Here is a 26,900-nt window from a genome sequence, read left to right on the forward strand (position 1 = left end):
TTTTGAACTTGCCCCCTTTAATATTAAATCCTAGCTTCATCCTACTACTAGAATTTAGTTAGGGTTATGCTTGGAAAAGTAGGGCTGACGCAGTGCCCTGTCAGCATAAATTGATCAGAGTTTGGGTAGGACCTGCAGCCAGTCAGACGTAGCCACGTCGCGTGCTGGCGTGAGCAACATGCTCCTACCAGTACAGTGGGTGCACGTCAGAATGACCAGAGGCTGGAGGAGCTCCATGTGTCTAATCCCTGCACACGTCACGTAAATCACTCGAGTAGGTGAGCAACGGGACGTAAAGAAGGATCTGCACGGCAACCTGACCCACTCCCAGATTCAATAATCATTATCTCAATTCATCCCACTATAAATAGAGAGCTCCTCTCCCATTTGTGGGATTGGCTCATTTTACTCTATATTAGTTTATCTCTCTGTGTAACAGTTTATTCTCTCTCCTATAATAACTTGTAAGTCAGCTCGCTAAACGCGATCTGACCCTTCATATTAATACAATATCAGTGGACGTAGAAGTCGCTTGCTTAAGCATCTGAACCACTTTAAACATTGTCCTCCATCCCTTATCCATTCTCATACCCCCGTTCACGTGTGTCTTCTGGGCCAGCTTAGCATTTCACACGTGCGTTTAGTTAGTGTCAAAATCAAGCATCAACAGTTTGGCATTAGAAGGAGTGGATGATTTAGTATTCGTCCTTCATCAAGAGAATCTCTGACTAAACAGTCCTACAGCAGCAAATGGCTCACCGATTTGAACCTGAGCGAACCAATCAGGGTGATGAGGAGATCCCCCAGGTACAAGAGGACACACCTCCCGAGGTGCCCTCAGTCCCGCAAAATACCATGTGGGATATCTCCTCAAGCTCGCGGCTTGACCCAGCTGTCATGAGCTACCTGGAGAGGTTCAACAATACTCTCTAAACAATCAGCCGAAGGCTGGACCAGTTGGATCGGGGCATGCCACCCGAATCAAATGGGGCGGTGCAACAATAAAAAAACGCCTGCAGGTCACGTGAAAGCGTGGAAAAGGGTGATAGCCCGTGTCGTGCGTACTGCAGCGCATAAAAGAAAAGGTAAGCAAGTGGCGAACAGCGGGCCTAGAGGCACCGAGGGGCCAACGAACACCGATCGCGTCCTGGGTAGAATACCCATGGCGTTAAGGCTCAGTGTCATGTCACAGACCAAGCAGTCCCATGCCACGTCGCTGAGCACTCCCACAAAAGTGCGAGGCAGGGCGATTATCGTCACCGCCAAAATGACGGTCCTGGTCGTCATCGTGAGGGAAGTTCCTACACTCCGTGGGGCGGTTCGTACCACCGCGAAGGTCGTGAAGATTCCCCGCACCATTCATCACCATCACACAACTCTAGCCAACGTGTGTCAAGATTGGTCGGAATCGTTGATAGAGGCGAGGAGGAATCCAACCTACGATCGTTCCTCAACCATAACCGCTCGGGTCGAACCAGCATTGTGGAAAGTGTTCCACATGCAGCTTCACTACCTCAGATTGAAGAGCTACAGCGAGCTCTGGATCAGTTAAAGGCTCAGCAAATCTAGCAAGGGCAGGTCGCAGAGGTGTCTCCTTTTTCTCCGGCTGTGTTAGTCGCCCCTCTTCCATCCAGATTCAGAATGCCCGATATGCGGGTGTTCGATGGGAATTCTAATCCACAGGATCACCTGTATGAATTCAACGACCTGATGGAACTTCACCAAGTTTCTGACTTGGCAAAATGTCATTGCCTGGCAGTAACTCTAACTTCACATGCGAAGCGATGGTTCAGGTCGCTCCCAACGGGATCGATCAGAGATGAGTTCGACATTCTTGAGACACTTCCAGGCGAACAGGAAGTTCTTGATACCTTTGAGCTACCTCAGTAACATAAGGCAAGAGAGGGATGAGTCCCTCCAGTCTTACATCGAGAGGTTCCACAAAGAGCTCCATAAAGTGGTTCATACTCCCGAAGAATCTGTTTGGACTCTCATCATCACGGGAGTTCATCCGCAGATAGACCTACGGAAAGAGCTACAATCAGAGGACAACATCTCCCTCACCCGCTTCTACTGCCTTGTGGAGAAATACCTCCGTATTAAAAGCTTCGTGGAAGTGCTCCACTGCCACTACCCCAGTACCTCGGGCAGTACACCTAGTCGAGGGAAAAATAGAAGTGTTGATCGCAAATGGGCTAACGATGATCAACGAAAAGGAAAGAAACCAAGGTTTGAGCCCAAGAAGTCTTATGCTCTGGTTCCTCATTGCGATCGTGACAGGAATCAATATACCTCATTGAATGCATCTATCTCAGCTATTCTTGACAAATAGAAAGAAGTCGGTCTGCTCGAAGAGCCCGAGCTCATGAAAGGTCCCTCTTCATCCAGAAATAGTAAAAAATACTGTCGTTATCATCGGGACAAGGGGCATCACACAGATAAGTGCCGAGCTCTCAAGCAAGCAATCAAAGACCTCATTAAGTAGGGGCATTTCAAAGAATATGTTGATGACTCAACTCCCGTGAGGGAGAAAAATCAGGAGGAACCAGGAAAGAAGCATCATGATCGCAAGGGTATCTACAGCGTTGGAGTAATCTTTGGAGGGCTGCACCTCGAAGGAAATTCGCGAGGTGCCCAGGAAAGATATGCTTGCGTAGCTTATCATGACCCCATCAGCATGATGAATACGATGCAGTGACCACCAAAGGTTTGCAAGGAGGAGGAAATCACCTTCTCCGAAAAAGACGCAGCCTGATTACACCATCCCCACGATGATGCTCTCGTCATCATGCCCCAAATAGGGTGCTTTGTCGTCCACAGAATGTTAGTGGACAATGAAAGCGCTGTAAACATCCAGTTCTAGCCAGCTTTCAAGAGAATGAAATTGGATGAGGCTGACCTGAAGCCCACCTCGATCCCCCTATATGGTTTTACAAGGGACCACCTGATCCCCAAAGGAACGATCTCGCTTCTAGTCATGCTGGGTGACTCTGACGAGGTGACCAAAATAACTGAATTCTTAGTAGTGATTGCCCATCCGCTTTCAATGGCATCCTATGGCGACCTCTACTGAGAAACTTCAAGGCGGTCACTTCAATATACCATCTCAAGATGAAGTTCTCCACCCCGACAAGGATAGGGGAAGTAAGCGGATCTCAGCGCGCATCTCGCGACTATTATGTAAAGGCAGTGTAGATGGCATGCAAAGGGAAAGGCATCTCATGTGGCATTCCCAAGCAAGCAATGGCGATCAGCCGGATCGAACCACAGCCTAGCCCAGCCAAGGACAACATGGATCCTCGTATTCAGGAATGCCCTTCCAGTGGGCTAGTTGAGGACCTATCTGAAGTGTCAATCGATCAGAGCGAGCTGAACAGAGTGTTGAGGATTGGAAGCAATCTTAACCCCCAGCTCGCCAGCGACCTGACCAACTTCCTCAAATAGAATATCGATATGTTCGCATGGACGCATGCTGACATGGTCGGGATCAGCCCAGATGTCATTTACCATGCCCTGAACATCGACAGTGAAGCCAGACCAGTCCACCAGAAGAGAAGAGCAATGGATCCGAAATAATATGCTATCTTGAAACTTGAGGTAGACAATCTCCTTCGAAACAGATCCATTCGAGAAGCGCTTTACCCGAACTGGGTTGCCAACCCGGTTCTAGTAAAGAAGCCTAACGGCAAGTGGCGGATCTGTGTTGACTTCACCGACCTCAACAAAGCATGCTCAAAAGACAGCTTTCCCCTACCAAGGATCGACCAGCTCGTGGATGCCACCTCTGGGCATGAGCTGCTAAGTTTTATAGACGCATACTCGGGATACAATCAAATTCTGATGTATGCACTGGACAAAGAGCATACCTCATTTGTTACAGATCGGGGGCTGTATTGCTACAAAGTTATGCCTTTCGACCTCAAGAATGCTAGCGCAACTTACCAGCGGCTGGTTAACCAGATGTTTTTCGAACAGATCGAGAAGTCGATGGAGGTCTATGTGGATGACATGCTGGTCAAGTCGCATGTCGCTTCAGATCACATAACGCATCTCGCTGAGATGTTCGACATCCTCTGAAAATATAGAATGAAGTTAAACCCTCTCAAGTGCTCGTTTGGAGTGTCCTCGAAAAAATTCCTAGGATACATGGTTAACTAGAGGGGAATAGTGATCAACCCAGAGAAAATCCAAGCTCTCCTCAATATGAAAAGCCCAACCACCAAGATGCAGGTTATGACCCTAAATGGGCGAATTGCGGCACTAAGTCGCTTCATATCGAGAGCAACAAACCGTTGCTTGCCATTCTTCAATGTACTAAGGGCCAACAAGAAGTTTGAGTGGACTCTTGAACGCGAACAAGCATTTCAGAGTATTAAAGAACACCTCGGAAAGCCACCTCTTTTGTCCAAACCTCTCCCGCAAGAGATCCTCCTCCTATATCTGTCCGTCTCTCAGTTCGCGGTTAATGCATCCTTAGTTCAAGAAGAGAACAGGGTTCAATGGCCAGTGTACTACGCGAGCAAGCGTCTGTTGGATGTCAAGATGCGGTATCCTAAAATGGAACGATTAGCTTATGCCCTGCTGATCACTTCCAGAAAGTTGCAACCTTACTTCCACGCCCATACAATTCAGGTAATGACCAGTTACCCGCTCAGGCAAGTCCTCCAGAAGCCAGAGGTCTAGGGTAAGTTGCTTAAATGGGCCATGGAATTAAGCCAGTTTGATCTGCAATACAGACTGAAAGCAACCATCAAAGGGCAGGCTGTTGCTGATTTCATTTTAGAATTCTCATATCTTCCGACTAAGGAATTCGAGCAATAAGTCAGCGAAGTCAACTAGGAAACTATTCAGAACCTGTCGACCTAGAGTCTATACATAGATGGATTATCGAACAGGAAGAGGGTTGGGGCAGGTCTTCTCCTCTTGAGTCCCGAAAGGGCTCGTATTCATGGCATCCTCCGGTTTGGGTTTAAAGTGACCAATAATGAGGCTGAATATGAAGCTCTGCTCGCTAGATTGCGGTTGGCCAGAGAAATGGGCTCGACCGCGATCAGTGTCCACAGTGACTCCATGCTGGTTGTCAACCAGATTTTGGGGGAGTACTAGGCCAAGGAAGAAAATATGATCAACTATCTGAAAAAAGCTAAGGCCGCACTCAAGCCGTTCAAGCACTTCACAATCACACAGATTCCTAGAGATAGCAATTCTGTAGCAGATGCCTTGGCAAAGATAGCCTTGTCGCTGGACTCAGATGCACCAGAAAGCATTCCTATTCGGTTCATAGAGGCCCCCAGTGTCAGCTTGACCGAACAAGCTGTGAATACTACAGAATCAGTTTTCTAGATAACCCCCATCATTCAGTATCTCCGAGACAGGACCTTGCCCACCGACAAGGTCGAAGCAAGGACCTACAGAAAAGATCTGCTCGTTACACACTGATAGGAGATCAACTATACAGACGAGGGTTTAGAGCCCCTCTCCTCCGATGTGTAACTAGCGAAGAAGTAGACTATATCATGAGGGAGATACATGAAGGGATCTGCAGTAATCACATAGCCATACGATTCCTTGCCAACAAAGTTGTTCGTCAAGGGTTTTATTGGCCCATGATCCAAGAAGACACCTATAACTTTTTCAAAAAGTGTGACAAGTGCTAGCAGTTCGTGAACATACCGCGAGCTCCTTCCCACCAACTGATAACCATGACCAGCCCCTAGCCATTCTCCATGTGGAGAATCGATCACATTGGTCCCATGCCAGTTGGTAAATGGGGAGTCAAGTATGCGGTGGTCGTAGTAAACTATTTCACCAAATGGGCCGAAGCAGAGCCGTTAGCTGCGATCACCACCAAAAAACTCAAGGACCTCGTCTTCAAGAACATTATGTACCATTACGAGATTCCTCATATCTGATAATGGAAAGCAGTTCGATAACGAGGAGTTCAAGCAGTTTTGCGATGAGTTGGGTATCCATAAAAAATTTGTCTCTATCGCAAGATCGCAAGCAAATGGTTAAGTTGAAGTTGTCAACAAAACCATCAAGCACACTCTGAAGGCCAAACTTGGCGCAGCCAAGGGAAATTGGGCCGACGACCTTCCTGAAGTCCTATGGGCATACAGGACAACTCCGATAACCTCTACTTCAGAAACACCTTTTTCGCTAACCTATGGCTGCGAAGCGATGATCCTTATGGAGGTAGGGACAGGTTCACTTCAGAAGGACCTGTTCAACGAAACCGATAATGAAGCGCTCATGCGCTCGAGTCTAGACCTAGTTGAAGAACATCGCAGCAAGACTCAACTAAGAGTAGTAGCCTATCAGCAACGCACGAAAAGGTTCTTCGACTCTAAGGTCAGAAGAAAAGACTTCCAGGTTGGCGACCTCGTTTTAAAGGAAGTTCTTCTCGGTACTAGAGAACCAAGTGCGGGAGTTTTGGGACCAACTGGGAAGGCCCATACCATATCGTTGAAGTAATAAGACCGGGGACTTATCATCTCAAAAGGTTGAATGGTTCCGAAGTACCACGAGCTTGGAATACTAAACATCTTCGACCATATTATCAGTGATTCCGAGCTCAATTTTCCCTTGTAAAGCTTTTTCTTAATCTTTGTAAACAAGTGTACCATTCTGTGATTCTGTTCGTTTGTAATTATTATCTTTCCATGTGTATAATTCTGTTCGCATAAACTTGTTCCAATGTAATTGTAAAACAATTAGAGTGTGATCTCATGTATAACAGTGTACAAAAATTGTAAATATTCATAACAGATTAAAAAAGCCTTGTCTTTATTTATAAGTTAAAAAGGGGAAGTACAATGGCGAGCAGGAAAAGATCTCAAAAAAAGGCAACTATTGGCCTCCATCCCTAGTTCCCTAAGGTGCGAACTCATCGTCCCCAGGCTGATCGCCAATCACTTGGCCGGCTATAGGCTCCTCGGGGACATACGCCAAGTGCTCTCCCTACTCAAGTCCTCGGGCAGCCTCCGCCGCATCCTCATCGTCTAGTCGCGCCATGGATCTAAGGATTTCCTGGTATTCCTCCGGGAGGTCGGACATATCCATTTTGGGATTCTTCAGCCGTAGGGCATAGATAGACTGAATTGCCTATTCAACAGCCCTCAACTCGATCTCCGCCCCTTGACGCTGCATCTCTTCAGTCAGTGAAGTGACTCTTCCCTGACTAGCTTCCAAATCGACCTCAAGCACTCGCTTTTGCTTTTTGGTGGTCTCCCACAGCTCACCCCTTTCCGGCTCTGCTCGCAAGGCCTGCTCAGAGGTCGTTTTAAGCTCCTGGTCTTTCTCGTTGACCTCCTTGGAGAGTCTGGCCACTATCCTCTGAAGCTCTTTCATCTCCTCTCCATGCTTCTTTAGCTTGGTTTTCTGGAAGTCCATCGTGCGAAGAGCGGCGTTTCTCTCATTAAGGTACTAGTTCGCCGAGGTGATGGATAGGTCTTTTTCTGCTTCCGCGGCTTCCAAGTCTCCTTTGAGCTGCGTGTTCTCTTCTCTCAGCGTGACCACCCCCTCGGCGGCTCCTAGGTGGACCTTTTGTAGGGACAGTTGCATGGAGAGCAGGGCCTGCGAACAAAAAGAAAAGAGTAACAAGTTAGCTTCCTTGCTATTAAAAAAGATAAATGTAAAGTCCTCACCGGGGACAGCTCGTTCTACCTTGCTCAGGTGTTCGATGGACGTGGACATCAAGTCCACATGGTTGGAGTCCACGAACTGCTCAAATGCTTCGGCAAGTTCGTACTCCAACAGGATAAAAACCACCAGCTGCAAGTGATCTGGAAGCTGTCCCATTGAGTCTAGCATTGGAGTGTCCATGCCCGCGCCTCCGGCAGGAGTCGTGTCACCCACCAGTTCCTTGTCCGACCTCCTCCCAGGGTCTGCGACCCCACTCCGCCCGGCTCGCGATGCCCCCGGAGGAATGGTAATGCCGGTCGGGCCTCCGTCAAACCCTCCCGAGCAGAACGATTGGTAGGGTTGCGACCTCCCTGGCTGAATGCCCAAGTCCTCCGGTTCAGACTTTGATTCTTCTGTCTAAATTTGTCTCCTCTTCTTGGGCCCTTGGGTCATCCTCTTCTGTCTTGGGCAAACAGTCGGGGGCTGGGGAGCGCCCGCCGGTCAGACCGGAGCACCAACCGGCTCCCTTCCAACGGGGGGACCGTTGGGAGAAACTCCAGTCGATCCGATGGCGCCTACTCGAGGGAAGGCGAACTGCCTCAGTCGTGGCGACTTGGGCACCTTTGAAGGCATGGGTGCTGCATGTGAACGTCGTTAACAAAACAGTTTGCTGCATGCACAATCAAAAAATAAACCAAGGTCGTGAAGCTTACTCGGCAGGGGCTCTAGGGTCGCTCCGGAGTTGAAGAAACTATATTTCCACAAGTTTGCAGTTGTCACGAGCCATCTAGCGTCGTGACTTCCTTCGGGCAGAAAGTCGAAGGCAGTAATTCTATCCGGATCCTCGAGGAGATCTAACCTGGTCGTTTTGTTAACTGCAAAGAAAAAAGAGCTCGTTACCCAAGACGAAAAGAGTTTGCAAATCCATAAAAAAGGAAAACCCACTCGGATCCTGGAAATAGCAAAGGCCATTGTGACGAAAGAAAAAGAACTTCGTCTCATACTCCCCTACATTGCTCGGGTAACTATGTGTCCCCGCTTTAATAGTGGTTCACTTAGAAAGGTAGTAGGAATCATTGTCCTTACTCTTTTTCAGGATGTACAAGCAACTGAGCTCTAGCGCGGTTAGCTCACCCAGTCCGTTTTCGCGGTATGCAATGTACATGGCCACGGCTATCATGTATGCATTCAGTGTGAGCTACAAGGGTGCGATCCCAAAATGGTCAAGGACTGACCTCACAAAGGGGTGGAAAGGGATCAATCCCCCACCCTTGAAAATGTCCTCGGAGATAGTGGCCAGCCCTCATGAAAGATTCCGAGTTGTGCGTGTCCTGTCTCGGAAGACCTCCATGCTGATAGCGTATTGGTCTACCACCCTTTGAAGCTCATCGTTAGTAAGCACCGACAGGATCTCTTGAGGGGGACCCACAGGAGCATCCTATGCGGGCGACCTAGTCCCTTTCTCGGCTTTGGGTATTGGGGGATCCATTTTACCGTGGTCTGCAAAAGCAACAAGCAAGGAATGGTTCAGTCCTCGTGCACTATTTCGTACGATGACGTGAAGGGAAAAAATAAATATTTTCTCCCTTAAACCCTAAAAAAACCCTAACATAATATTTTTAGAGCCACCATTCATGGCTCAAACCCAAGGAGAATGTTTCTTGTCTGGTCAACTACCGGTAGGTTGTCATCGCATGGAAACTGAAAAAAAAAAAAAATGACTAAAGTGGCAGAAGGAACAATTCTTACCTCTTGGAATGAGAAGATTAATCCTCCTACTTCGAATATCAAGTGCACACCGGTTTGAAAGGCAAAGAATCAAAGTTCACGAAAATCTCTTGCTCTCTCTAAGAAGATGAATATTGTGACATTGCTCGAAGTGAACCTGGGTTTTATAGTGAAGGAAATGGTGCTTTGGTTTCCCAGAGTCAAACGACGTTTGGGCGGAAAACGCATCTAACCTTTGATCGCGATCACGTGTCGCGAATCAACGAAGAAGAGTGACCATCACGCCTTAAGAAACCAAATCGTGGTTCCTTTCCGTTGAAAAACTCAAGCGACGTCACGTTCTCCCTCCTCCACATTTAATGTGCCCATGTCCGCAGTTAATGTTCTAATAGGGAATGTCGTTTCAGCATGGCTTGCATGTAATACGCATGGCTGGCACTTATTGCGCATAAGACACGTCTATCAGAGCAAAAGGTATTTCATTAAATGAACTCACAACAAAAGCGCAACGGAAAATATCTGAAGAGGTCGTTATGAAAAACACTCTTCATCTTGTAAGTCGCGAAGCGACGTGGCCCCTTGACCTCAGCGGACTGTTGTGAAGCGACGTGATCCTTTGTTCTTAGTGAAACTCCCTAAGTGTAATCAGGTCGCTAATTTCAGACCAGGTCGAGGTCATCGCCACTAAATATGGCCTAAGAAGAGGTCGCTAACCCTTAAATAAAGGTCATTTCAGGTCGCCCGTATGGAAATGTTTCCCCAACCTCTTCGCAACCAGGTCGAGTCGGCCATCACCTCTTCGAACGCATCAAATCAAGGCATAATTATGCAGTTTCCAAGGTTCGATTCTCAAACCTTAAAAACTAGGGGACTTCTGTTATGCCTGGAAAAGTAGGGCTGACGCAGTGCCCTGTCAGCATAAATTGGTCAAAGTTTGGGTAGGACCTACAGCCAGTCAGACATTGCCATGTCGCGTACTGGCGTGAGTAGCATGCTCCTGCTAGTGTAGTGGGTGCGCGTCAGAATGATCAGAGGCTGGAGGAGCTCCATGTGTTTAATCCATGCACACACCATGTAAATCACTCGAGTAGGTGAGCAACGGGATATAAAGAAGGATCTGCACGACAACCTGACCCACTCCCAGATTCAATAATCATTACCTCAATTCATCTCACTATAAATAGAGAGCTCCTCTCCCGTTTGTGGGATTGGCTCATTTTACTCTGTATTAGCTTATCTCTCTGTGTAACAGTTTATTGTCTCTCCTGTAATCACTTGTAAGTCAGCTCGCTGAACGCGACCTAACCCTTCATATTAATACAATATCAGTGGACGTAGGAGTCGCTTGCTTAAGCATCCGAACCACTTTAAACATTGTCTTCCATCCTTTATCCATTCTCATACCCCTGTTCACGTGTGTCTTCTAGACCAGCTCAGTATTTCATACGTGCATCTAGTTGGTGTCAAAATCAAGCATCAACAGTTAGAAAACGGAAATGGGTATGCAATTATCATGAGCTAACCATAAGTTTTTCTATTTCAATTCAATCTCTTCCTAGTGTCATTTTCATTTGGATGTTTACTTTCGCAATAAAGTCATGTTGAGGAATAAATCGATCTATTATTGCTCCAAAATCCCACATCGTATAAATCGCTCAGATGAAACACGTGGTACAATTTCATTGGAATTAACAAATTAAATTTTAAGATTACGTAGGCAATCAGCAATTGTATCTTATCATGTGCTTGATTAATTATACATAAAATATCAACAATTTATATCTCTAATATATTATTGTATGAACAAACACAAAGCAGTGCCACCGTACATCAAATACATTTACTAACCTAAGAGGCGTTTGGTTTCGAGAATGTTTTATTACTAGTTGCCTAGTTGGATAGGATTATCAATGAAGATTATTGGGTATAAATAATTACTGTATTTGGTTCGTTGGGACTATATAAATAGTTATGACAATACTAAATTTATAACTTAATCTCACAAACTTTATCTCACAACTTAGACGTGACAGTTTATAATTGGTTAACTTATAATATATCTTGTTTGCCTAACAATGGATCCTGCTTGTCCAATTGCGAACTGTCACGTTAAGATTATGAGAGAAAGTTTATGAGATTGGATTGTGAGTCAATCTTTATTGAAATAATTAAGCTGTTTGGTTGGCAATAATTATACATTACTTACATATTATTTTATTAAATTACCCTTTACAAGATTATTGGGTATAAATTAGTAACATATACATATAGACAAAAATATGTTCTTACTAGTATGAGTGCATTTGAAAGAAAGCTAATAGTTGTCCATCTATCTCAATTTTCACACGCAAATCTAAAGAAAGACGGGTATCCGTCGGTTCTGATTCTATCCTAATTTTTTGTCCACCCTTATAGCTAATGATCAATTGCCACTTGTTAGTCTCCTAGACAAACCCAAGAAATGGGTTTAAACGTCAGGTCTGGTAACCACACTCAATTTTTTTAAAATTAATTTTCCTCAGTACTTTGACCTTTTTTTTATTTCCTAATTAGGTATAATTTACTTTACAAATTGACCCCACCCATCTAAAAGTAGAGAGTAAACTCTAAAAAAGGCAATTTGAATACTCCTTGCTTCCTGTAACAGTATTTTTATTATAAATTTTATATCGTTTTGTTTTGAACTTGCCCACTTTAATATTAAATCCTAGCTTCATCCTACTACTAGAATTTAGTTAGAAAACGGAAATGGGTATGCAATATCATGAGCTAACCATAAGTTTTTCTATTTCAATTCAATCTCTTCCTTGTGTCATTTTCATTTGGATTTTTGCTTTGGCAATAATGTCATGTTGAGGAATAAATCGATCTATTATTGCTCCAAAATCCCACATCGTATAAATCGCTCAGATGAAACACGTGGTACAATTTCATTGGAATTAACNCCCAAAGAACGAACCCTAGGTTTTACAAGAAAACGAAGACTGCTCTCACTCAATCGTTATTCGATCTACTGTTACCAAATGAAACCCTAAACCTTTTATAGTGTTGACTTCAGGCAAGATCTCAGCCGTTGGATCCCCTTCTGAATTTGCGGTCAGGATCACTCATGGGCTGTCCCAAAAACGACGCCGTTCCATTTAACACAATACGATGCCGTTTCAGCATTCACTTTACAACATTTTTCTATTTCAATTCAATCTCTTCCTTGTGTCATTTTCATTTGGATTTTTAATGTCATGTTGAGGAATAAATCGATCTATTATTGCTCCAAAATCCCACATCGTATAAATCGCTCAGATGAAATACGTGGTACAATTTCATTGGAATTAACAAATTAAATTTTAGGATTACGTAGGCAATCAGCAATTGTATCTTATCATGTGCTTAATTAATTATACATAAAATATCAACAGTTTATATCTCTAATATATTATTGTATGAACTAACACAAAGCAGTGCCACCGTATATCAAATAAATTTACTAACCTAAGGGGCGTTTGGTTTCGAGAATGTTTTACTACTAGTTGGATATGATTACCCGTGAAGATTATTGGATATAAATAATTACTGTGTTTGGTTCGTCGTGACTATATATATAAATAGTTATAACAATACTACGTTTACAACTCAATCTCACAAATTTTATCTCATAACTTAGACGTGATAGCTCACAATTGGTCAACTTATAATGTGTCTTGCCTACCTAACAATGGATCCCGCTTATCCAATTGCGAACTGACTAATTGTAAACTGTCACGTCGGGATTATGAGAGAAAATTTGTGAAATTGAATTGTGAGTCAATCTTTATTGAAATAATTAAAATATCTTTATTGAAATAATTAAGGTGTTTGGTTGGCAATAATTATATATTACTTAGATATTATTTTATTAAATTAACCTTTACAAGATTACTGTACATAAATTAATAATATGTACATACAGACAAAAATATATTCTTACCATTATGAGTGCATTTGAAAGAAAGCTACAGTCGTCTATCTATCTCAATTTTCACATGTACATACAGGCAAAAATATATTCTTACCAGTATGAATGCATTTGAAAGAAAGCTATAGTTGTCTATCTATCTCAATTTTCGCACGCAAATCTAAACAAAGACATTTGGGTATCCGTCAATCCCGGTTCTATCCTAATTTTTTGTCCACTCCTATAGCTAATGATCAATTGCCACTTGTTAGTCTCTTAGACAAACCCAAGAAATGGGTTTAAACGTTGAGTCTGGTAACCACACTCAATTTTTTTTTAATTAATTTTCCTCAGTACTTTAACCTTTTTTTTTTTTCTTTCCTAATTAGGTATAATTTACTTTACAAATTGACCCCATCCATCTAAAAGTAGAGAGTAAACTCTAAAAAAGGAAATTTGAATTACATCCTTGCCTCCTGTAACAGTATTTTTATTATAAATTTTATATCATTTTATTTTGAACTTGCCCCCTTTAATATTAAATCCTAGCTTCATCCTACTACTAGAATTTAGTTAGAAAACGGAAATGCGTATAACCATAAGTTTTCTGTTTCAATTCGATCTCTTCTCGTGTCATTTTCATTTGGATTTTTGCTTTGCCAATAATGTCATGTTGAGGGATAAATCGATCTATTATTGCTCAAAAATCCCACATCGTAGAAATCGCTCAGATGAATGAAACACATGGTACAATTTCATTGGAATTAACAGATTAATTTTTAGGATTACGTAGGCAATCAGAAAGTGTCTTATTTTGTGCTTAATTAATTATACATATTGTATCAACACAATTTATATCTCTAATATATTATATTATATGAAAACACACAACGCAGTGCCACCGTACATCAAATATATTAACTAACGTAAGAGTAACATCTAATTTACTTGTCAAGTACATCAACCAAATTAAAAATTTCTACACATATCGGTCCAAGCAAAGAATATAAATTTTCTCAAATTTCGGTATCCAATTAATCTCTGCAAGCTAGTAATTTTTCTAATAAAAAACATGTCTAAGCTTTCAATTTCTTGTACGTTCTTCATCATCTCCTTCATTACACTCTTCCAATCATCAATTGAAGCCTATAATGTCATCAGTTTTGGTGCAAAACCAGATGGCCAAACTGACTCAACTCAAGCATTTACAAACGCCTGGGAAGCAGCGTGCAAATCGACCAGGCCGGCCGCCATAAATGTTCCTAAGGGCCGGTTCCTGATAAAACCAATATTTTTTAATGGAACATGTAACAACAAAATTGTGTTTCAGATTAACGGAACTATAGTAGCTCCGTCTAGCTATTCGGCTCTCGGTGATTCTGGATTCTGGATTATGTTCTACAAGGTCTCCAGGTTGATTATTAGTGGAGGAAAGTTCGATGCGAAAGGAGCTGCCTACTGGGCTTGCAGGAAATCTGGAAAGAGTTGCCCACCTCTACCTAGGGTATGTCTCGTCGATTCAAATGATTATTCAGAGTCAATAACATTTTCTGATACATTTATAATTGACAAAACTTTTTGTATCTAATAATGCAGTCACTGACATTCATGGAGTCGAGTAATATTGTGGTGAGCGGATTAAAATCGTTAAACAGCCGATATTTTCACATTGCTATCGATGATTGCGAAAACATTGCACTTAAAAAGTTGAACATAAGCGCTCCAAGCTGGAGTCCCAACACCGATGGCATCCACATCCAATCTTCCTCAGGAATTTCCATAACTGACAGCTCCATCAAGACTGGAGACGACTGCATATCACTCGGTCCCGGCTCTAAAAACTTGTTGATCAAGCGCATCACCTGTGGCCCTGGCCATGGAATCAGGTACACTACTTAACAATTTAAGCTTTTCAGTCAAATGACCGATGTCAGAATTAAAGTATCGAGTAATTTCATAACAATTACGAAATATTTGTTGTTCATCTTACAGCATCGGCAGTCTTGGGGACAGTGCACATGAAGATGGTGTTGAAAATGTAACAGTTTCCGATTCCACTTTCAGCAAAACTGAAAACGGAGTTCGGATTAAAACATGGGCGAGACCGAGCAATGGATTTGCCAAAAACATTAATTTTCAGAATATCATTATGAAAAATGCCTATAACCCCATAATTATTGATCAGTATTATTGCCCTGGCCGCAAAGGTTGCCCCAATCAGGTAACTAAACAAGCAATTTGATAAAGAAATATAACAATTTTCATTGACTATGCTGGATACTATAATTATTATTATTATTATTTTTTTCAATTTGTAACAGAGTTCCGGAGTCAAAATTAGCGGCGTTACATATAAGAATATAAAGGGAACATCAGCCACAAAAGTAGCCATAAATTTTGATTGCAGCTCTAGTAATCCATGTACTGGGATAGAATTACAGGACATTAATCTTTCTTATAATAATAGTAAAGCTGCAGCATCAGCATATTGTAAAAATGCACAGGGGAGCTCCAGTGGAGTTGAGGTGCCAAAAAGTTGTCTGTAAACAAAAGATTTCCTGTATAATTAATTATAGATGCTTATATGTAGAATATGAATCTGTTTTTCACATTTACTGAAGATTCTTTAATTTTATTTGCCAACTAAATAGATATTATCCGTTTTCAGATCAGCACAGATTTGCTTTTGAACTTCACGTAAGCGTCTTGCGCCCAGAACACATTGGACCTAATCCTTATGACCTAAATCACAAGCTCATTCACTAACTATGTGAGATATAACATGTAACATTAAGTGGAGTTGGGAATCTGAGTCTAGAATATTAAAATAAAATAAAAAAGCCTTGTTTCTTTTATTAATTTATTTAGTTTTTTAATGCATGAAATGTACTTGACAGTAACAAGTTCTTGTGTATGTAGGCCACTGCCAAACTATGTGAATCTTATATTTTTTGGCTGATAGCAGCTTAGCTTGTGAATCTTTGGCAACTTGTGAGCTTTCTCCTGGGAAGTTTCACCACTCGTGCTTTGTTCATAAGTGGGTTCATTTATTCTTGGTTGCCGCCAATTTGTGTTTGTTTTACTGATTAATCAAGAATATAACGTGTTAATTAAAGAATTAAGAAAGGTTGAAGATTACAAGAGTCAACCTATCATGAGCCGTCCATAAAACTAAAGGTTAAAGATTTTACACTGGCGGCCGCGAAAATTAATTGTTTACTTACAAGGGGAATATTTGTTTACAAATTGGCTATAATCAATGGTTGTTGCTTCACAAAGAAGTATTATTGAGTCTTCTCCCAGTTAAATAATAATTTACTACTAATGGAAGAATATTTACTTCACTTAAAAGAAGAAACTTGGTAAAAGTAGGATAAGTAACTTTGCAATAGATAGAATAAATAATTGAGGGTTTTGATCAAACGATTGATTGTTTTACATTCAAGAATCGAAACAGTATCAAAATAGCTAAATGTTTAGTTAAAATATTTAGTCGTTTGTTTAAAATTGTCAATTGTTTGGTCAAAAATACTTGCAATTTATTCGAATTATTTTTTCTACCCCTTATATCGTTACTTTTAATTGATAGATGCTTTATTTGAGGATTTAACCATAATTTTCAAAATTAGGGTAGAGTTTTTATGTCAAACCTTAGTGGCGCCATTGTAATAAGCCCTCACAGAAGGCCATTGCTTTTCTTTGTTTCCTTTATATCAATGCAACTGATCTTGTAAATCAGTGGAAGACCCAGACTTAGGCCTAGGGCAGCCAAAGCCACCCAGCTACTTTGTAAATAAAGAAAAAATAGTATATAAATTTACAAAGTAATAACTCACTTTTTTCTTTCTTCGGCCACCCCAATATTTAAATATACATTTATATTATTGATCTTATACATTTATTACGTTGACCATTTTGGGAATCTTCTTTCTGGAAAACTTATAACTTTAATTAAAAAAAAAAAAGAAAAAAAAAAAACGTCTTCTTTTTGATGTAAAAAACCAAGTATTAGATTGGGTTATAAAAATAATATTTTGTTTTGTGAAAAAATAAAAAACAATCTAAACTTTATAGTTTATTTATATGTTTATTTATTTGTACATTAATTGATATTCGGCACAAATTAAATCCTGAATCCATATCCGTTGTATATAATACTCCACGTGAACTATCTGTTCTCTAGAATTTAGCTTTTCAACCACCAGCTTAAAAAGGAAAGAGAAACAATATTTCAAAGGATCAGGAAAGAAAAAGATTTAGCACAGTAAAATTTTGATTGTAACAGTTATGTAGATTTTGTATCACAAATAGTTAGTACAAAGTACAGAAGGACATGCGCATAAATTTTCAATAAAATACACCAACTGTCTCTTCTTTGTTTCATCAATTGCCTTGAAATTAGTCTACTATTATCTCATATTCTCTAGCTTTTAATGTCTCTCTTTCCATGGCAGCCAAGCTTATTGTTTCTTTTTTTTATAACCTGTCTCTTTATTACATTCCTTATCCGACAAACACTGCCTACAATGTGATCTCTAATGTGCAAAACCGGAAGGCAGAACAGACTCAACGCACTCCTTCCGCAAGGCCTAGCCGGGCTGCTACTTGTGGCTCAGCTCAGGCGTCCACATTTTTTATCCCAAGAGGAAGGTATTTGATCGTAGAATTTAGAGGGAATTAGAGTTCAAATAGATGGAACGCTCGTTGCTCCTACGGATTACCATGCACTCGGAAACTCGAAGCATTGGGTTTTGTTCGGAAAAGTTGATAATATATCTTGCAGTCAATGGTGGCAATCTTGATGCAAAGGGTGCTGGATTCTGGAATTGCCGGAAATTTGGACAGAATTGCCCAGTTGAAGCTGGGGTAAGTTCTCGAGCGAAGTTAAATTTTTATATACATTACAGGATTCTCTCTTGAATCAAGCTTTTACTTAAGAAAATACAAAGTCTTATTTGACTCTCTGTGTGATTACAGTCGATAACATTCAATTGGGTCAATAACATCCAAATTGGCTTGACGTCAATCAACAGTCTGGCAACTCACCTTGTGATCAATAGTTGCAAAAATGTGATAGTCCGAAATGTGAAGCTTATTGCTCCAGAAGAAAGCCCTAACACAGACGGCATCCACATTCAATCCTCCACCAGCGTTATAATCACTGGTAGCATTCTTCAGACTGGAGATGATTGTATATCAATCGGTCCAGGCATGAGGAACTTGCTCATGGACAACATCAAATGTGGTCCAGGACATGGTATAAGGTAAGTGAAAAAAAAAAAAAAAATTGGCCACTATACCATCAGCCTTTAAGTTGCATCGACAATTAATATTAAAAGATAAAATTTCGATCAAACTTTATGTAAGAGAATATAACATTCTGTCTTTTAACAGTTACACTAATTGAATATTTTTTTCCCTTGTCGTAGCATTGGTAGTCTTGCGAGGAGCTTCAAAGAAGATGGTGTCGAAAACATAAAAGTAACAAATGCAGTTTTCACAGGGTCAGACAATGGAGTTCGAATCAAGTCATGGGCAAGACCTAGCACTGGTTTTGTGAGAAATGCTGTCTTCAAAACATTGTGATAAACAATGTGAAGAACCCTATTATAATTTATCAAAATTACTGCCCTCGCAGAGTAGGATATCCTCATCAGGTAGTCACAATACCAATATTTCAAAGTTGAAATTTGATACATAAGTTTAATATCTATTAATCAATTTTTCAAAGTTGAAATTTGATACATAATTTTACAAGGAACTTCTAAACAATGGGCTGTGATATTCTATTGCAGCCCTACTAGTCCATACCAAGGGATCAATTTGCAAAATATTAAACTTACATAAATATAGAGGCTACATCTTCATGCAAGAACATTAAGGAAAGGGAACAACCAGCGGAGTGGTCATGCCCCAAAGTTGTCTAGCATGAACAATTTATCATTTATTGATTATAATTTGCCTAGACGTGGCTATAACATGATAGACGGGTTTGGGTTGAAGCCACCTCAAAGCTAACTCCAAAAAACCAAAAAAAAAAAAAAGAACTCAACCAAATATATACGCCGTAAGAATCTATCAAATTGATGATGTAAGACAAATACAACTTATAACAAAAACTAATGTATAGATATAAACATGGATTCCTTTTTTTTTTTTTTTTTTTTAAATCCAGATTCCATATACTATGGTTAAGGACTCTCAAGATCGCTATTTTTATTTTTTAGTAGTATTTTTTCTATGCAAAAACTTTATATCCCACAATTACTATATAAAAAGAATGTGAATCGGTCAGACCATTGAAGCCCAAGACAAAAAAAGATGCCTCAAACAGCCAAGCCAAATGGTAGTATTTATGAAAGAATAGCATCTTATAGTTGTACGGCAATGTACCCCATGTTGATGCTGCCTCCATCTTTCTTCTTCCGCAAATTCTCCACATGTGCCACATGATTCAAACAACCGTGTGAGTGTTTTACACTCAAGAATATTCCTCCCCAAACTCAAGCATTTACTCCACAATTATATTATTTGCAAGCTGTCTGTTTACAGACTTCCATTTTATATATAAAAAATAAAGGAATAAATTAAATTTCAATCAATTCTGCTAACGGTCAAGTAAAAACATTTTCTATGTAATATTAACCATTAATTTGAAGTAATCGTTAATTCAATTCATGTTGATTCAATGTTGAGTCCATTATGGATATCCTGATTTTAAAAATAATCAATAAGGAGAGTTGATTTATTCATGCATGAGTTAACTTTCACATGTAACATTTATGTTTTATAAGGACAAAAAAACCACAAATCTTCGATTCCCCATTTGAACATCTGCGATTTAAGTAAGAAGTTATGACGATGGATAACTATGTTAGTCTCTTTCAAAGACTAATCGATATGCGCGTAACCTGACTCGGACACTTGATTAAAAAAAAAAAAAAATGGCAAATCTTATAGGCAAATGTTAACTCTTGCTAGCAAAAATTAAACTCTAGATTTCAAGTTCATATTTTTTGTTTGAATTTGAGAATTTCCACATATATATATATTACTTACAAGTTGTATATGGTAAAACTAACAAATCAAAGATGGAAAAAAAATTGTAATGCATGCAATAAAGGGGTAATTAAAACGGTTTTATTCTGGTATAATTAAAATTTCCGAGATAATTACATTTGTTGAACATAAAAATATCATTTTATATATGTAATTTATATATAAACAAATCAGTGCATGTCACCGTACATATCATAACGTAAGAGTAATATATAACTAGCTTGTTCTACACTTAAATCATATAATTATTTAAACGAATTCTTGATCCAAATATCTCACTAAACTCTTCTATAAATTCACTTCCATCTATCAAAACATCTTCATTCATTCATTCATTCATTCATTCATTATCGAACATTAACCATGGCAGCAACTTCCTCTTCTTCTCCAATTTTCTTCCTCACAATTATGATCATCTTCCTCATTCAATCCTCAAATGCAGCATACAATGTGAACGTAATGAGTTACGGTGCCAAACCAGACGGCAAGACCGACTCAACGCAGCCGTTTCTCAAGGCATGGTCATCAGCATGCAAGTCAACGAATCCGACGACGATCTACGTTCCAAAAGGGACTTTTTTGATAAAGGCAGTGGTGTTTGGGGGTCCATGCAAGAGTAGAATAGTGTTCAAAATTGATGGAACCCTGGTGGCTCCATCAAATTATTGGAACCTTGGGAATTCTGGCTACTGGATATTGTTCAGTAAAGTGGCCAGAGTTTCAATCTATGGTGGGAGCATTGATGCAAGAGGGTCTGGCTTTTGGGCATGTCGCAGAGGTGGAAGAAGTTGCCCTGCTGGTGCTAGGGTATGTTACCAAATTACCAAGTTATGTTATAGATATTGTGTTGAATTATAAAATTAAAGAAAATTTATTAAAATTAATGGGATATCAAAGGTTAAACATATTAGAAATGAAAACTAATCTTATTTTATTTAATATATAATTATGAAAATAAGAATCTAACATGTTCAAGAGACGTATGTCCCAAGCCAAATATATTAAAAAAAATTAATAAATGTTATGTTTTTTATAGAAGTAAATAGTTTCATAAAAGAATCTATTGAAAACTTGCACAATTATTATTTTTATAATTTTAGTATTCTTTACATGTTATCTGGGATATTTATGTCTTTAAATTATATATTTTAGAAAAAAAATAATTACGTATATTACTGTATCGGTCTAGTATGTTAAAAATTTGAAATTTTAATATCATATAAATTTGTAATACAAACATATTTACACTAACAAAAACGTTAATAATAATTAAAAAAAAAACATATAAATTCAAAAACATTATTGAATCAGTACTATAGAAGACTCAATCTATTACTTTAAATATGTAAATTAATTAATATAGCTTGCAAAATTAACTGATGGATGTGTTTTGATGCAGTCGATATCATTTAGCTGGTCAAGAAACATTATACTCAATGGCTTAACGTCGATCAACAGCCAGACAATTCACGTTGCACTTCACCATTGCAACAATGTCAGGATTCAAAATGTGAAAATTTCAGCTCCATCCAGCAGCCCAAACACCGATGGCATTCACATACAATCGTCTACCGATGTTACGATCAGCGGTAGCACCATCATGACCGGAGACGATTGTATATCACTCAGTCAAGGCTCCAAGAATGTCTGGATTGAACAAATTGGCTGTGGCCCTGGCCATGGAATTAGGTAATGCATTATAAACTAAGACTAGTGTTATTGGCAGCTTTTATGCTTGAATTCAATCTACTCCTATTTTGATAAATGCTATCAAATGGGCCTAACCCTGAGGATGATCCAAACTCTAGAACTGGGTCTTTCTCAATTGGGCTACAGGTCCAAACCCAAACTATTTTCATCACACCAATTACAGTTTACAAGCATCATTTGTAAATTAATTCAATTAATTAAGTTGCTAAATGCTGATAGTGAAGTGGTTCTTTTACAGTATTGGGAGTCTTGGTGACTATCAGAATGAAGAAGGTGTTCAAAATATTACAGTAACAAGTTCAGTCTTCACCAAAACTCAAAATGGAGTTAGAATCAAATCATGGGCTAGAGCAAGCAATGGATATGCCAAGAACATAGTCTTCAGAAATCTCATCATGAAAAATGTCGGTAATCCTATCATCATCGATCAGAACTATTGCCCTGATAAAAAAGGATGTCCTCATCAGGTAAAAAATTCTTCTAACACAATATATTTGCCCCTCGAGAGTGAGTGTTGATCAATTTCTAAAGTTTTATATTTTTTACTATGTTGGTTGAGTTCGTTAAAAGACAAAATTTCATTAACTGCTATATACCTGTGGCTCTTAGAGGTTATTCACACATGAATTCATGTTTTAACTTTTAAAAATTGCGGACATCCGTCCGAGAGAATAGTATTACGGATAATTGAACTATATTTTCTCAAATATAAAAATTTTCATGTACAAAAACATCTAAAATCTTTATCGTGTTAAAGTCACTCAACTTTGGTCGAACATTGAAAACCTGAAGACAGTTTATACTGGAGATTGATTACTTATATATAGCACTTTAAAAAAATGATAATGAAGGGAGTTTACCTTTTTTTTTTTTTTTTTTTTTTAATTTTTTATCAGAGTTCTGGGGTGAAGATTAGTGGAGTGACATACAGAAACATAAAGGGAACTTCAGCAACACCAGTAGCCATGAGTTTCGATTGCTTATCCAGCAATCCTTGCAGTGGAATCAAATTACAAGACATAAAACTTACTTATAATGGCAAATCCTCTTCTTCATACTGCAAAAATGCTCATGGGAGCACTAGTGGAACAGTCATACCAAGAAGTTGCCTGTAAATTTAATACAAAAATTCATTTGTGTTTATTATTTTATTTACAAATTAAACACTTGAAATGTTTCGGTTGTGTTTTATTTCTACCAATTGTTTTCCATTCTTTCTTTGATTAATTTTCTACTTTCCTGAGCGTGTTGTATGTGCATAATTTGTTTCCACTAAACATTTGTAAGATTTCAAGATTGATGAAAAATACAAGTTTCAATAAGAGTTTGATGTTAGAATTAATCAAGGAGAGATATTAATAGAGATACTATCAACTAGAGTCTAGTGTACAAACTTTTCGGACTTTTGCAACAGGATAATAGAAGTTACAAATCATTTAAGGAACATCTAACAGTGATTTGCCTTTATTTCAACAAAAAAAATGATAAAATGACTTAGATGCCCGTAGCTTTTTTTTTTTTTTTTTTTTTTTTTTTAACTATGTGTTGTTCTTAAATTAAAATTATTATTTTTTTGTGACTGAGGGTGTCTTTCCGAGTCAGTTTACGTAAACCTTAACTAATTCTCTCGAAGTCTTAAAGTTAACAACCAATTAAACCCTCCAGTGACCATCCCTATCAGCAACCAAAGGTAAATCGAATTCAAGACTTTTTAAGTAATACACCCAAAAGTTTTTATCGCTTCACTCGGCCATCTAGAGATGGTTGAAAAAAAAAAAAAATTAAAACCTTAAAAAAACGAAAAAAGATAAATTAAAAAGAAATTTTATAAAAATGAAAACTAGAAATGTTTTTTGAAAAAAAAAAATTACAAGCCAACTTTCTTGACGATAAGGCCGACGTTGCTCGCCTCGGTTCGGCCTAGGCTGACAAAGATTTTAATTGATAAATCCCACATTAATATTCCATCAAATAGTCAAAATAATTAATCAAAATAGTAATGGTTATATATATATGAACTCTTGTCACTAAGTTCGCATTACCTAACATAAATTCTAATATCAAAATTCTGAGTTGAAGGACTAACCAACTTCTCCCACAATGGAAAATATAATGGAGAAAGATTGAATTAAATAATTAAAACTTACTATATATTTTATTTAGTGTGAATTACGGCGGAATAATCTGAGTATTGACCCTAAAACTTTTCAAGTTTTTTAAGGAATTGTAAAGTTTGATCAGCCCGCTTGCTTATGAAGATACTTAATGATACATGAACCTAACGATTTTAACCTTAACGATAACTAATATATTTCAACACTAGCAATATAATATGTCACAAGTTGATGTTAAGTTTATATCATAATTCTAAATTTAGGCATTAATTACAAATTGCTTACTGCTCAATCCATAGTATAATACAAGGCATATGTTATAATATTAGTTAAGTACTATTAATTGGATAAAAAAAAAATAATAATAAGTTTGATATGAAAAGATCTATTAAACTAGAGTAAATGTTTTTTTCCCACCCAAATAATGGCTTAATGACACTTTCTTACCCACGGACTTTTAAAATACCATTTTACTATCCAAATTTATATTTTGTTTCTAATTCTGGCACCGTTGCTACAACACACCACAACCATTCTCTTCTCCGATCATCACTCACCAAAACCCCTCAAATCCTACTCCCGTCAACCCCGACAATCATCAACAATCAAACGATTAGGATTTGCGTAACCGTCCTTCCCAAGTTAAATTCCGATTAATCCCAATTATCACCAAAATTCAATCTTTCACCACCAAAGTGAGGCCTTCCCTCTTTAAAAAACCCAACAACTTAGACTAAGTTTGCTCTCTATTCATCACAGGAATATAAATTTGACTAATAAAATGATATTTTAAAAGTATCAGAATATAAGTTTGGTTAATAAAATGGTATTTTAAAAGTTTGTAGATGGGAAAATGTTATTAATCTATTATTTGGGTGGGAAAAAGTTGTTAACTCATTAAACTAATATAATATTGAGCATTCACCTACTAGCTTAAGGTTTAGGTAATTTCAAGTTCTCAACTAAACAAATATGAGACTCTGGGGCAAAGCTCAGCCCAGCTAAATAAGTGATTTTGATAAATATATATTTTGTATACTAAGAAGAACTTACATATCTATCCCGTTACATTGTTATAAATTATAATTAATTTACAAAAGTTTTAATGTACTGTAGTAATTGTTTCAAGTCTTTCACTGGAGTTGACTTTAGTTGATTAGAGACTTTAGAGTTACATGATTGAGCGAACTTCTCTCCTGCAAATGCTCCGGGTTTGCTCCACGTGTCACATGACAGAAGGAATGTATGAGTGTTAAACAATAAACATGTAAACAATATAATTTAGAAATCCTCCTGTCCAAAAACACCAAATATATACTATTAATTAAAAATAAAAAAATTATGGCTCTTCAATTGATGATGGCAGTTAGCTAGTTATACGACTAATTGCACTTTTAAGTTTTGTTGACAAACTTGTACTTAGTTAAGCTCACTTAATTCGTATTTTATACACAATTAACAAGATAGTTAATTATTCCCCCATCTGATGGCACCTAGCCCGTGAGCTTCGAAAGGGAACTGGCTTAAAATTCCTAAATCGGGACATGGTGGTTGATGACAACATTAGAGTTCAGATATATCGACGGGTGCTCAGAAAGAGTTATCTTTTTTATTTAACATTTGACTAACTATTGGTTAACGACTTGCCCACCTTGGAAATGGCTCAACCTCCCAACAATTTCAAACACTCTTTGATTCTCTTTTCAAAGTCTTTTTTTTTTTTTTTTTTTTTTTGATAAATAAGTAATATCATTAAAGTAGAGAAAGAATGTATAAAGAGACCATAAAAAAACCAGTCAACCTACCTCGGGACAGGCTATGAGATAGGAACAAAAACACAAGCCTAATAGATTGAGAATCTAATCTCTCACTGTTTGTTTATCTTAAGCACATAAAAGATATGAGACAAAGTCATCCTACCATAGGACATACCCTGGGATAGGATTCACAAAAAATAAATAAATAAATAAATAAACAAAACTAAGAACAATTATACATAACATCATTCCTACCTAAGGACAAACCTTGGGTTAGCTATCGGTCTCTCGCCCATATTTGACCTTAGACGAAATTTACAGTTTGATTTGGGTTACATTCCCCTGTCTTAGAGTAGACAAAACTTTGAATTTTAAGCTGAATTTGGCATAATGATAAAGAAAAATGTAAGGAATTTAAAAAAAAAAAAAAAAAAAAAAAAACAAACAAACAACGTAGCCGTCAACTTTAGGGCCTCGAGGGATTAGTTGAGGTGCGCGTAAGCTAGCTCGAACAACCCCATATGCTAAAACTTACATGGCTGTTAACTTCAGGATCCCGAAAGACTTGTTGAAGTGTAATGACTGCTTTATACTAGGATACTCATAGCGATATATTAAGTAAAATACAGTTATCTTGGTAAAAGTAAATGGGCCCAAAATTTTCTTTTATTACACATAAACATTCTTTATGCAAAATAACACTATCATTTACAAAATGCCATTAAAACAGCGGACAGTGTAGCTATTGCTCCTCGCTTGCCGACGCCCATCCAACCGCGTTCTCACCTAGATCTTGTAATCACAAAGAAAACAACGGGGTGAGTACAAAATAATGTCCAGTAAGTNATACACTTAGAAAATGACCAAATAAATTAACAAACTTCAATGATAAATAGGAAAGAAATATTTCAACAAATAATTAAAATATTCTTCAACATGGCCAAGATTGATTAATTTCATACCACCAACAATTGGTAC

At 38.5% G+C, this 26,900-nt stretch overlaps 2 protein-coding genes and 1 pseudogene across 2 annotated transcripts; all 3 read left to right on the forward strand.

Moving 5' to 3' along the window:
* The first annotated feature begins 14,333 nt into the window (after positions 1-14,333).
* LOC116131175 (polygalacturonase-like) lies at positions 14,334-15,828 on the forward strand. Its single transcript, XM_031416817.1, has 4 exons — positions 14,334-14,786; positions 14,879-15,168; positions 15,275-15,503; positions 15,604-15,828. The coding sequence occupies exons 1-4, from the start codon at positions 14,355-14,357 to the stop codon at positions 15,826-15,828; spliced, it is 1,176 nt and encodes a 391-aa protein (XP_031272677.1). The 5' UTR covers positions 14,334-14,354.
* A 1,901-nt stretch (positions 15,829-17,729) lies between these two features.
* On the forward strand, positions 17,730-19,214 carry LOC116131152 (annotated as a pseudogene).
* Positions 19,215-20,700: 1,486 nt separating this feature from the next.
* LOC116131144 (polygalacturonase-like) lies at positions 20,701-23,166 on the forward strand. Its single transcript, XM_031416792.1, has 4 exons — positions 20,701-21,148; positions 21,741-22,030; positions 22,290-22,518; positions 22,948-23,166. The coding sequence occupies exons 1-4, from the start codon at positions 20,705-20,707 to the stop codon at positions 23,164-23,166; spliced, it is 1,182 nt and encodes a 393-aa protein (XP_031272652.1). The 5' UTR covers positions 20,701-20,704.
* The last annotated feature ends 3,734 nt before the right edge of the window (positions 23,167-26,900 follow it).

The sequence above is a fragment of the Pistacia vera genome, unplaced genomic scaffold (assembly GCF_008641045.1).
Source record: "Pistacia vera cultivar Batoury unplaced genomic scaffold, PisVer_v2 Contig23, whole genome shotgun sequence".
NCBI classification, from domain to species: Eukaryota; Viridiplantae; Streptophyta; class Magnoliopsida; order Sapindales; family Anacardiaceae; genus Pistacia; species Pistacia vera.